Raw genomic sequence first — 12,972 nt, 5'->3', positions numbered from 1 at the left:
GGAAGCCAGTTATCAACAGGACAGCTTTGTTGACAGTAGGAAGTTCAGATCACCCAGCTGCCACAGCCACATAGCCCTGCCTGCCTGTTTGAGAACCTGAGCTGAGCCTAGCTGCTTGGCAAAAATTCTGAATTGGTCTGGCTATACCATCCTTTTGTCCACACTAGACTATAAAGAGGTGGGAGGTGGGCTGTGTGGGCTTGTCCTCTGAGCTGCTGAAGATTCTGCAGTGTGCAGTGACAATGAAAGTCTTAGTGGGAGACCTGAAGCCATGGCTCTCCTTGCCAAACTCAGAATCTAGACTGTACCCACTGAAGGCTGAAGGTCCAGCTTGGGTGTGGGTTTTAGGGGAGTCACCGTGGTAAAAAGCCTAGGAGCAGGAAGGCAGAAGTCTGGTTGAACATGAATTAATAGGTTTGGACTGTGTTTGGCTGGGAAAGAAGAATACAAGCATCCAGCCAGGGACTCCTAGCCCAGCAGCTGCCAGCCACTGGGTCTGGGGACAGGCTTGGCTGCAGCCTTTTGGGCTCCTAGTACATCAGGGCGTGAAACTTCAGGTTCCTTCCCCCCTGGTGGGCATCCTCCTCTCCCAGCCGGTTCTAACACACGTTTCCTTATAGCTGGTGAAGACGCACAACCTGCTGACCACCAGGAACTATATCTTTGGGTACCATCCCCATGGCATCATGGGCCTGGGTGCCTTCTGCAACTTCAGCACGGAGGCGACCGAAGTTAGCAAGAAGTTTCCCGGCATAAGACCCTACTTGGCCACGTTGGCTGGCAACTTCCGGATGCCTGTCCTTCGGGAGTACTTGATGTCTGGAGGTAAGAGTCCACTTCAGCTGCTCCTGCTGGGCTCTGCGGTCAAGACCTGCGCCTCCCCATTGAGCAAAGCGATGGAGGGAACTGGAGTGCCCTTCCCATGAGGTGCTGGTCCCATGCAGGTAGAGACAGCCTGCAGTAGATATGCTAGGTCTGGATTTGCCGTGGATGACACCTCAAGGACCTCCTCCCACCTCTAGATACCAGCCACTGTGCTGCCGATTGTCCATGTCTGCCCACCCACGGTCCCCACCAGCTTGGCTTTCATACCATTGCCCACATTTTATCGATAAGTAAACTGAATTTAGGAGAAATGAATTGCTTAGGGAGGAAGGATCATGTATCTTCCAAGAGGGTAACAGGTCTGGGATCCGTCTATAGCGGTTTTTATTTTATCCTTGGTGGTATATAAGGGTAGGGAATGAATGCATCTGTGAGCAGGCCTGATTGTGCATTCCCCTCACCCAGGCATCTGCCCCGTCAATCGAGACACCATAGACTACTTGCTTTCAAAGAACGGGAGTGGCAATGCTATCATCATCGTGGTGGGAGGTGCAGCCGAGTCCCTGAGTTCCATGCCTGGCAAGAACGCAGTCACCCTGCGGAACCGCAAGGGCTTTGTGAAGCTGGCCCTGCGCCACGGGTAAGTGCCTGTGCACGCATCTCCAGAACAATGCCCGTGCCCAGATGCCCAACAACCAGAACCCAGGGAGGCAGTGAAAGAGGTTGGAGTCCACGCTGCATGGCTTCACTTGTCCAAGTATGGGCAGTGCAAAGATGTGTGTGGCCTGTCCCTGGACACTTGCAAGTCACTGAGAGGCCAAGCTTATATTTAGAACATATGAGAAAACTTACCACTTACAGGGTCAGAGATGTGAGACTCAGTGGTAGAGCAAATATTTGGTTTGTGTGAACCCTGGGTTCAGTCCTCAGCATGTGTATGCACACGCATGGGGACACACACACACACACACACACACACACACACACACAGCCAAAGGGAGCAAGAGACCAGGAAGGAAATGGCATCACTTGAAGCATCAGGGAAAACTTGCCTATTGGAGAGTGCTGGCAGCTTGGAATCCTGGTATTTTTAGCAAACCAGGGGACATATCTGCTTGAGAAGCAAATCTACCTTCTAGGCTCCTAGACTTCCTAGCGGGTGAGGAGACTTGAGTGCCCTCTTTCTACTGCAGGGGATGCTCTGGGGGCAGAACTGGAGTCTGGAGCCAAGTTGCTTTTCTCCCGCATCTCAACTCTGGGAGACCTTGGAGTACGGTCCTAGAACGATGGACTTTTGTGAGAGAGATGAACGGCAGCAACACGGTCCAAGTCATTGAGGGCAGGGAGAGAGTTCTATCACAGCCATGTTCCGTGAGTCTTGGAGCACGGCCGTGGGCAGAGCTCTGTGTCCCAGAATCTCCCCGGGGTTCAGGAGAGGCTTTTTTACAGTCTGCTGTCAAGTCAGGCCAGACCAGTGATAGGAGGGGCAGGGCAGATAGTGTGCTCTGCTGTGAGATGAGCTGAATCCGGCTGAGGGATTGGGTTCCGCTGGAGAGACAAACAGCAGGGCCAGGCCCAGTGACTGGGGTCTGGCTAATCTGGGCCTCTCTCTTCCAGAGCCGATCTGGTTCCCACCTATTCCTTTGGAGAGAATGAGGTGTACAAGCAGGTGATCTTTGAGGAAGGCTCCTGGGGCCGCTGGGTCCAGAAGAAGTTCCAGAAGTATATTGGTTTCGCCCCGTGCATCTTCCATGGCCGAGGCCTCTTCTCCTCTGACACCTGGGGGCTGGTGCCCTACTCCAAGCCTATCACCACTGTTGGTGAGTCCCTAGCCTGCATGGTCACCTGGCTCAGATGAGTCCTTGTCCTAAGGATCTGGAGTTGGGTACTGGAGGGAGTGATGAGGGGGGTGGAGGCCGAGCTATTGCGATGAGCCACGCAGTGGTGAATACAAACCTGTTAGGAGAATGTTGCCGCGGAGACCGCGTGGCTGTAACAAGGGTGCTGTAGGGATTATGTGCCCCTCTGCTCTTCAGAGAGGGCCTGCGCAGGAGACAGCTCTTAGACTGCTGGCTGATGGGAATTCTCAGCAGCAAAGGGGAAGAAGAGCCAGGAATAGTCACACAAACCTGTAATCCCAATGTGGAAGGCAGAGACAGGAGGATTGCTGCAAGTTTGAGGCCAGTTGGTCTATACAGCCAGTTCCAGGCCAGCTAGGGCTACATAACGAGACCCTGTTTCAAAATAAAAGTCTTGTTCAGGCAGCCATATTGTTGAAGTATCATGGTTGTAGCTTCTCTGTCGTTTTCAGGAGACAGAATCCCTCAGCAGACTCCTGATCCTCTGGCTTGTACAGTCTTACAGCCTGTCTCTTCTGATATGTTCCCTGAGCCTTAGGCATAGGGGTTATGTTGTAGATGTGTTAGTCAGGACTGAGCGTCCCAGGATCAAATTTCGACCAGTTGTGGCTTTCTGCAATCATCTCTGCCTGCTTCTAAGAGTTTTTTTTTTTTTGATGAGGAATGAGAACTACGTTTATGTATAAACTTAAATGATCCCTGGGGCTGCTAGGTAGGGGGAAGGTAAAGGGTTAGAACGGACCAAATGCAGGAGGCCAGACTGGAAGCTTTCAGTACCCTGGACTGGAAGGGTGGCAGTGGAGCCGGGTGTGTGTGTCTGGCAGAAAGCTCAGAACAGTGCTGGTGGGACTGTGGTATGGGCTGGCCTTGAACATGAAGCAGGATGAGAAAATAAAGCAAAGCACGGATGTAGGAGGGTGTTCTCCCCTCTACACGCCTTTACCAGCTGCTCATGCATGTTCTGATCTTCCTAGAATCCTTAGAAAAGGTCTGTGAGATATTCCCGGCGGCAGATGGGGAAACTGAGGCTCCTAGGGGCAGAGTTTGTCCTGGATAAGCAAAAGCAAAGCCCTGTGCTTGGTCTTACACCTCACATTGGAACTTAGCAGAGTGTGGAGCTGGGTCCCCCAAGTCAGAGGCCACAGTCTTGGGTGGGGTCTTTGCCGTGCTGCCAGGCCTTAGTATTCTCAACTGGACCAAGGGGCATAGTCAGCATGGAGCACAGGTTCCTATCACTCTGGGCATCCAGGGATGGGATACTCAGTGACATTTGCTAACCAGAGCTCTGCCCTCTCTGCAGTGGGTGAGCCCATCACCGTCCCCAAGCTGGAGTACCCGACCCAGAAGGACATCGACATGTACCACGCCATGTACATGGAGGCCCTGGTGAAGCTCTTTGACAATCACAAGACCAAATTCGGCCTTCCGGAGACAGAGGTGCTGGAGGTGAACTGACCCAGCCCGTGGGGTCCAGCTCCTGGAAGGAGTGACTGCGAATCCTTTTCTACCAAGTTCTCAAGTGCATTTTGCTCTGTAAATTTGGAAGCGTCATGGGTGTCTGTGGGTTATTTAAAAGAAATTATAATTTGTTAAACCATTGCCATGTTAGATCTTTTGTAAGAAGGGGTGAGTCAGTATTTTAAGTTCTCACGTCTAGTATGTCCTGCACAAGGTGGTGGCTGACATTTCTGGGCCTTGATGGTTTCTTATTCACCCCTTCTAAGGTTCCCCAAACAACAGACACCTGGCCCTGCTGAACTGGGGAAGGACAATCCTTATGACTTGGCCACTTAGATAATCCTCTTTGCTCCAGGGATTCTCAAGAGGCAGAGGCCGTGTTTAGCAAACATCTCCATTCCCACCACCCCACATGTGACTGAAGGTCTGGTTCTTCTTGCCAAGGGGAGGATGCAGAGAACAGAGTTGGCCCCCTTTGGGGAAGGTGGCAGATAGCATCTGGAGTCTCCTCTCTGCTCCTCACCCTACCCCTTTTCTCCAATCTGAGCCTATGCTGGCCTCCTGTATACTGTGCTAGGGACAAGGATGTCCCACAGGTACTGTCTTGGGTTATCTCGCTGCTGTTGGCTGGTTTTACTCTGAAGGCTGGCACCGTAGATTCAGCACAGCTCAGCCATGGCTTGGAACATGTTCTCTCAGCCGCCTGAGCTCTCCTGAGCCACACCCCAAGTCTGGTGTGAGGACGGGTCTCTCTTCTATTCAAAAAGGGGCCTGGCTTTCGATGTAGCACACTGGGTCCAGGGCAGGAGGCCCTGTACCCAAGCCTCACATGTGTGCCTTCCTGAGGCATTGGGCCAGGGAAGAGAGCCACCCCCCTCCTGTGTATTCTGTTTTCTTTCCATGAGATTGTTGTGCCATGTCACACTTTTGTATATTCCTAGACTAATAAATGGAAACAAGAACTACCTGTGAGTCATTGTTCAATTCTTCACTTATACACTATCTGTCCTACTGCACAGGGCACACTGCAGTGCCCACTGCACTTACACACTATCTGTCCTACTGCACAGGGCAGATGCAGTGCCCACTGCACTTACACACTATCTGTCCTACTGCACAGGGCAGATGCAGTGCCCACTGCACTTACACACTATCTGTCCTACTGCACAGGGCAGATGCAGTGCCCACTGCACTTACACACTATCTGTCCTACTGCACAGGGCACACTGCAGTGCCCACTGCACTTACACACTATCTGTCCTACTGCACAGGGCAGATGCAGTGCCCACTGCACTTACACACTATCTGTCCTACTGCACAGGGCAGATGCAGTGCCCACTGCACTTACACACTATCTGTCCTACTGCACAGGGCAGATGCAGTGCCCACTGCACTTACACACTATCTGTCCTACTGCACAGGGCACACTGCAGTGCCCACTGCACTTACACACTATCTGTCCTACTGCACAGGGCACACTGCAGTGCCCACTGCACTTACACACTATCTGTCCTACTGCACAGGGCAGATGCAGTGCCCACTGCACTTACACACTATCTGTCCTACTGCACAGGGCAGATGCAGTGCCCACTGCACTTACACACTATCTGTCCTACTGCACAGGGCACACTGCAGTGCCCACTGCACTTACGCACTATCTGTCCTACTGCACAGGGCACACTGCAGTGCCCACTGCACTTACACACTATCTGTCCTACTGCACAGGGCACACTGCAGTGCCCACTGCACTTACACACTATCTGTCCTACTGCACAGGGCAGATGCAGTGCCCACTGCACTTACACACTATCTGTCCTACTGCACAGGGCAGATGCAGTGCCCACTGCACTTACACACTATCTGTCCTACTGCACAGGGCACACTGCAGTGCCCACTGCACTTACGCACTATCTGTCCTACTGCACAGGGCACACTGCAGTGCCCACTTTCTGCGGATTCCATTAGACTTGGGCCTTTACTGACCTTGTAACAACTGGGTTCAAAATCAAATGACTAGAGCTCTGGAGAATGGCTCTGTGGTTAAGGGCCTTGGCTGCTTAGGCCTTTGTTCGATTTTGAATTATCCACATGGATGCTTACAACTGTAACTCCTGTCTTAGGAGAATTGTGGGCCTAAGGCACACAAGCTGTGTAACAGACACACGTAAGCAAAATACCCATACATCTAATTTTTTTGAAAGAGAAAATAGTAATGACTTCAAGCATTTGCCCCCACCGTCCTAAAGCAGACACTGGGCCCTCTGATTACCATCCCTGCCAAGGCCACAGTCCAGGTCTTGGTAGTGTTGGCCAGGGCTAAAAACATCTCAGTCTGATGAAGAGATCCACTTTCCTTGTTCATGTGGGTGATGGCAAGACCCCCCCCCCCCCACTGACTTGACAGAAGACCATTCACAGATCCTTGTCCTGTACACCTTTCCACAGGTATACTCACTGCTCAGGCGTAGCGGTAAGAGGAGCCAGTGTGCAGAGAACAATATAAGCCACAACTCTGTCACAAAGAATGATGTCCTTCTAGTCTCACTTTCATTGGAGGTGAGGAGGAGGGGAACGCCGAGAGGCAAGGACCAGGCAGCCTCGTTGCACGTTACCACTGTTTGTGGTCATGTTCTAGAACAGCAGAGCTGGAAGGGTCTTCACAAACTCTTCAGACAGTTCCCTGTGCTTACTCTCAGAATAGGCGACCTTGTTCCTTCAGTTGGGGGCTTCTCAGCAGCCAGAGATCCTGCCGTTAGACCACAGACCTCATTCCTACCTCCTGACTGCTCATTTGCCATCCCCCAGCCTCAGGGCATCCCCTCTGCCCGAAGGCCTGGTGGGCTGCAGAAGACCCTGTAGCCCAACCTGGAGTCCTTGAAAATGCAGTGGCTAAGCTGGGCCTCAGCAGAGGTTTGCCGGGGGAGGGAGGCAGGCCGAGCAGCCAGCACAAAGATGGGGCGACCCTGCCCTGTTCTGTTGCTTTTCAGGATCCAGGGGTTGCGAACAGGCAGGTCATTTCTACAGTTTCCAGATGGCAGGGAGGACAGAGGAAGCCCCTGCTGACTTCTGTTATACCAGACAGTCCTCAAGAACATGAAAAAGCTCAGGCCAGAAGCCAGCCATTTCCTTCTGGTGGTGGCAAGGCCTATTTTCTGGTGAGAGCCTCAGGCCCACGCCAAATTTCTAGTACCAGTCCCGGTGTGCAGCCAACCCAACAAGAGATATAAAAGCCTCTGGCTCCAGGCTAAGCTCTGGCTGTAACCTCGGCCACCCCAGAACATTCCTAAGGATTGCATTTCCTATTAGTGAGTGTTACTGTATACTAGGAAACTCAGCTACCTCGGTGTGGATAAAGGGTTTCCTTGCCCAGGACCATCTATCTAACAACACTGTGTCCAGAGCTGAGCCAGCCTCATCTTCAGCTAGAGCTGGGGGACCCTGGGTCAATGTTGGGAAGGTTTGCCTTAGCCTACTGAGGAGTGTCATTTCCGTGATTCTTCCCGTGGCCACAAGGCGGCGCTGATGTTGGTTCCAATGCAAAGATAGCAAGGCTGACTGGCTTATGTTTTGACACTCACCTGGCTTCTTCTATTCTAAGCTAGCAGCTACAGATAAATGGAGTAGGAGGACTCGACAGAAACTTAGCCACTATATGGAATCTATTACTGGGAAAGTTGGTGGAGAGGGGCCAAGGGATCTCCATCACACAGCCAATCAGCATTCACTGCCTGTTTCCTCTTCCTTCAGAGATGGAGAGACCACTCTTGGTTTCTAGGCACTTGAAACATTACCATTGGGGGCAAATCACCCATATTTCAAAAAGGCGCCCCCCCAATTTTCCCACAGTCCTGAAAATTATTTCCTACTTCACTCCTAATATCATAGACTACTGAGGTTGGGCTGCATTCACCTAAGACCTGGCAGACACCATCAGCACCACCCTGTCACGTGACTTACAGGGTCTCAGCTTCTGCACCTTTATATGTATTTATCTGTACTCCTGAGTAACGCAATACTGAGAGAGCTGACAGACAGCTGAAAATGCTCACCCTGGGGCTCAGCCCATGGGCCCTAACCAGAAAACGGTAGCTGTGATGGTGTTAATTCTGCCTTTGAAGCACAGCAACGACCATAGGCAGCCGATGTATGGGAGCATGTCGGAAAATGAAAAGAAACCCAGTGTATTAAGTAGAATGTAGAGTTTGTAATACATGTAATACATGGTGGTAGCACATGCTTTTAATCCCAGCACTCGGGAGGCAGAGGCAGGCAGATCTCTGTGAGTTCAAGGCCTGCCTGATCTACAAAGCAAGTTCTAGGGCTGTTATTTATACAGAGAAACTCTATCTTGAAAAACAAAGAACTGACTCCCCCTTCTTTCACTTCTCCTCAGTGCTGAGTGCTTCCCATCCACTGCACCTGGCCCCCCTTTGGTTCTGTGGTCCATGCCCCTTCTTCAAGCCAGTGCTCCCTGTTCCTTCAGTCTCTACCCTTCCCCTTGCTCTCTCCAGCCTTTGTACAACCGACACCTCTGTGCCCTTCAGGCCTCACCGTGGCCAAGGCCATTCCTAAGGAATATTTTCTCTGGACACCTCTTGCTAGATCTGCACTGGGCTTTCTACATGCCTGCAATGTGGTATTTGTTGCCTCTCTGGCTTGCCACATGTCCCCAAGCTCCTGGGCACACGTCAGCACGTTTATGACCATGGAACTGCAGGAGCTAGCCCAAGTCTCTGCTCGGGTATGCTCTCTGTGTGACAGGTTTATTTCCTCTCTCTGGTCTGTTCCATTTGGGGGAGACATGGAGGTGTTACAGTTTAGATCTGTAACCCCAGAGGCCCACGCGTTGAGGGCAGCTCATTTGGGTTTTTTTGAGAGGTGGTCAGGAGGCAGGACCTAGTGAGGGAAGTTAGCCCACTGAAGATACACTCTTGACGCAGATTTGGTTACCCTGTCCTTTCTCAGTTCCCTTTCTTTGTGTCTTGACTGTCGCGCAGAGAACAAGCTTCCTCTGCCACACACACCTGTCTTGATGCACTGTGGCTGCTATGGGCCCAAAGCAATGGGGCTGAAACGGGAAAAATAACCCCTGCCTTGTGTTGAATTGGCTGTCTTCAGGTGTTCTGACATAATGAGTCACTAACGCACGAGCACGAGGCCCCTGCATGAACCCAACACTCAAGCCTCCGTCCCCTGCGTGAACTCAACACTCAAGCCTCCATCCATAGCTAACTCACGAGGCCCCTGCATGAACCCAACACTCAAGCCTCCATCCATAGTTAACGCACGAGGCCCTCGCGTGATCCCAACACTCAAGCCTCCATCCATAGCTAACGCACGAGGCCCTCGCGTGATCCCAACACTCAAGCCTCCGTCCATAGCTAACGCACGAGGCCCCTGCGTGAACCCAACACTCAAGCCTCCATCATAGCTAACGCATGAGGCCCTCGCGTGATCCCAACACTCAAGCCTCTGTCCATAGCTAACGCACGAGGCCCTCGCGTGATCCCAACACTCAAGCCTCCGTCCATAGCTAACGCACAAGGCCCCTGCATGAACCCAACACTCAAGCCTCCATCCATAGCTAACGCACGAGGCCCTGTGTGAACTCAACACTCAAGCCTCCGTCCATAGCTAACGCACGAGGCCCTGCGTGATCCCAACACTCAAGCCTCCATCCATAGCTAACGCACGAGGCCCCTGCGTGATCCCAACACTCAAGCCTCCATCCATTCACTCGCTGGCTTCATTTCGTCATCTCCTCAATGATGCTTGTGAAGCCTCCATCATGTCTGGGTGCTGGGGACTCAGAGAGAAAACCCAGAGCGAAGGTGACTAACTCACCCTACCCAGCATAGCTGGACACATGGATAAACCTGTAAAGACATGCCAGGCAGCCATGAGGGCGTGCAGAGGAGGTGATACATTTAATTTGACTGAGTTTGGGTTGAGTGAGAATGGCCTCCATAGGCTCATACATCTGAATATTTGGTCCCCAGCTGTTGGAACTGTATGGGAAGGAACAGGAAGTGTGACTTTGCTGGAGGATGTGTGTCACTAGGGGCAGGCTTTGAGGTTTGGAAAGACCGCATCCCTGCTCTTTCTCTCCCTGACTCTGGTTGTGAATCAAGACATGAGCTCTCAGCTGTACCTTGCTCTGCCGTCGTGGACTCGAACCCTTTGAGCCCATAAGCCCTATTCAATGCTTTCCTTGGTAAGTTGCTTTGGTCGTGGTGTTTTATCACAGTGATAGAAGGGTAACTAAGACACCGAGCTTTCAAACGGTTCCCCTCTGGCCTCCGAAGAGTCAGTCACATTGTTACCCCCTGACCTTTAACTTTCCTGCCCTGGCAGGTAGGCTGGACTTGGCCACTTAGATCAGCGGTTCTCAATCTCTGGGTCGTGACCCCTTCCCCCGGGGTCGCATACAGGATATCCACATTATGATTCACAACACTGGCAAAATTGCAGCTATGAAGTCAAAGTGAAAATCATTTTTACGGTTGGGGGTCCGCCACGACATGAGGAACTGTAGTAAGGGGTCACCACATTGGGAAGATTGAGAACCACTGACTTGGTTGCATGTTTCCCTGGTAAACACACACATGGCTGTATAAATACCACGATAATTCCAAGCAATTTGAACGATTTTTTCATGTTGAAATGGTCATATTGCAAAGTTCCAAAGAAGACAAAGTGTTTCAGGATAAAACGGCATATATGAAAATAATTACCGGACGTGTTTCTTGAACACGTGCTGTTTCCGAGGCACTATCCGCCATGACTGATATGCATTTTCTTTAATACTTCGCAGGCAGCAAGCTGAGTTTCCCTCTGGGGCTTGAGTGAAGCGGGCTGAGAAGTCTGAGAAGGGCCATGCATTTGAGGGAGGCATTTCCGGTATCCAGCAGGCAGCCTGCGAGGTGCTGAACCCCGTGAAGGATTGTGGGAAGATGGCCTTTGCGGAAATGCGCTCTCCCCTCTCATTGCTTCTTCAGAACACTGGATTAGCTGTCCCTGCCACTGCGAAGTTTGTCTGGGCGCCACTGTCCTTGGGTTTCATTCAGCACTAGGTACAAACACGAGTAGTAGCTCAGCTCGTGACTCATCGCTTATTGGACCCTTCTCCAAGGAGCTGGCTCGGGAAGAGTCTGATTTCCCGGGACCTAGCAGAGGAGTTCTCTGGATGTGTTTGAGTGAATCAAGCAACAAAAGTAGCTGACAGAAGGGAGCCCCGAAGGAAGACGAAGTGTTTCTGTGTTCCCTCTGTGGGCCCATTTTTCTTTTGTACATTTATATGTATGTATTGATGTTTATGTGTGTGGGCTCCTACATGCTGCAGGCGGGCTCCCGCGAGTCAGGGGGCAACTTATGGGGATGAGTTCTCTCCCTCTGCCAGGTGGGTTCCAGGGATGGAACTCGGATCCTCGGGCTTGGCAGCAAGCACCTTTACCTGCTGAGCCAGCTTGTTGGACCACAAACTCTTTTCTTGTTACTTTTGTTGTAGGCTGAATGACAGCCCAGATAGTCAAATCATTTGAACCTGTGATCATAACTATATTTGGGAATAGTTACATATATATTTATTTTCTTCTCTCCTTCTCTTCCTTTTATCTTTTAATTTTTGAGATAGGGTCTTATTCTATAAGCCCATGTAGCTGGCCTGGAACTCACTGTGTGGTCCACTCACGGCAACCATCTGAGTACTGCATAAGCTAGCTACCCTGCCTGGCTCTGCAGATGCCACTGAACGAAGAATCTCAAGATGCAGTCTGGACAGGGCATCTAAACTCAATGTCAATGTCTTGATAAGAGAAAGAAGACACCGGAAGAAGGGGAAGAGGGTCAGGAGGAGACAAAGACCGGGATTGTGCAGCCAGGGAAGTCTGAGAGCCAACAGACGCTGGAAGAGCAAGGAGGAACGACACCCCAAACTGTGGGAGAATACATTTCTGTTGCTTTCAGCTCCCGAGTTTGTGGTAATTTGATACGGCAGCCTTGGCAAACAAGCACAGCTCAGAAACAGAAATATGTTTTCTGTGAAATTCCACTGGGTCTTGGCACTGTGTGGGTTGAGCTAGGTACAATTTGGAATTTCCCAATAACTCATTTCTCAACAGACACCTGACCCTACACTGGGGCTCCGACCATGAGGAACTGCTCAATGTCTCAAAACAGGAGACCGGCATCGAAGCAGCTCAGATGCAATTCGTCTTCCCCTGAAAGTTAATACGCTTGCCTTCTATTTTAAGAAGCGGGGGAGGTGCTGCGGAGATAGCTCAGTTGGTAAAGCCCTCACTAAACAACCATGAAGGCCCGAGTTCCAGCTCCAGCATCTTAATAAAAACGCTGGGCATGCCAGTGCATACCTTTAATCCCAGGACTGGGGAGGCAGAGACAGGAGGATCCTGACCGGCCATCCTTGCCCTACTTGGTAGGTTTCAGGCTAGTGAGGGACTCTGTCTCAGAACACATGGGGGATGGTTCCTGATGAACAATACTGGAGATTGAACTCTGATCTCTTCACGCACACACACAAATGCATGCACACCTGGGCACATGCCAACGTGTAATACACACATCAACTTTTAATAATGGTGCTAGGAGTTGAACCCAAGCATCTACTCAACCACTGCACTTATACGCCCTCCCACCCAGAAAAAAAAAGAATTTTTTTTTATTTTTTATTTTTCGAGACAAGGTTTCTCTGTGTAACAGCACTGTCTTGGAACTAACTCTTGTAGACCAGGCTGGCCTATGAACTTACAGAAATCCACCTGCCTCTGCATCCCAAGAGCTGAGATTAAAGGCGTGTGCCACCACCGCTCGG

The 12,972-nt window shown here is 51.2% G+C and overlaps 1 protein-coding gene across 1 annotated transcript in view; it reads left to right on the top strand.

Moving 5' to 3' along the window:
- Dgat2 (diacylglycerol O-acyltransferase 2) overlaps nt 1–5,107 on the top strand; it is a 28,241-nt gene extending 23,134 nt beyond the window's left edge. Inside the window, exons 5-8 of the mRNA XM_075952651.1 lie at nt 621–825; nt 1,291–1,465; nt 2,443–2,645; nt 3,985–5,107. Coding sequence (XP_075808766.1) covers nt 621–825; nt 1,291–1,465; nt 2,443–2,645; nt 3,985–4,139 — 738 coding nt within the window. The 3' untranslated portion in view covers nt 4,140–5,107. The remainder of the gene's footprint in view (nt 1–620; nt 826–1,290; nt 1,466–2,442; nt 2,646–3,984) is intronic.
- Nucleotides 5,108–12,972: the final 7,865 nt, after the last annotated feature.

This window comes from Microtus pennsylvanicus, chromosome 18 (genome assembly GCF_037038515.1).
Source record: "Microtus pennsylvanicus isolate mMicPen1 chromosome 18, mMicPen1.hap1, whole genome shotgun sequence".
Taxonomy (NCBI): domain Eukaryota; kingdom Metazoa; phylum Chordata; class Mammalia; order Rodentia; family Cricetidae; genus Microtus; species Microtus pennsylvanicus.
Note: the sequence above shows the minus strand (reverse complement) of the source record. Positions and strands in the feature narration are given on the sequence as shown.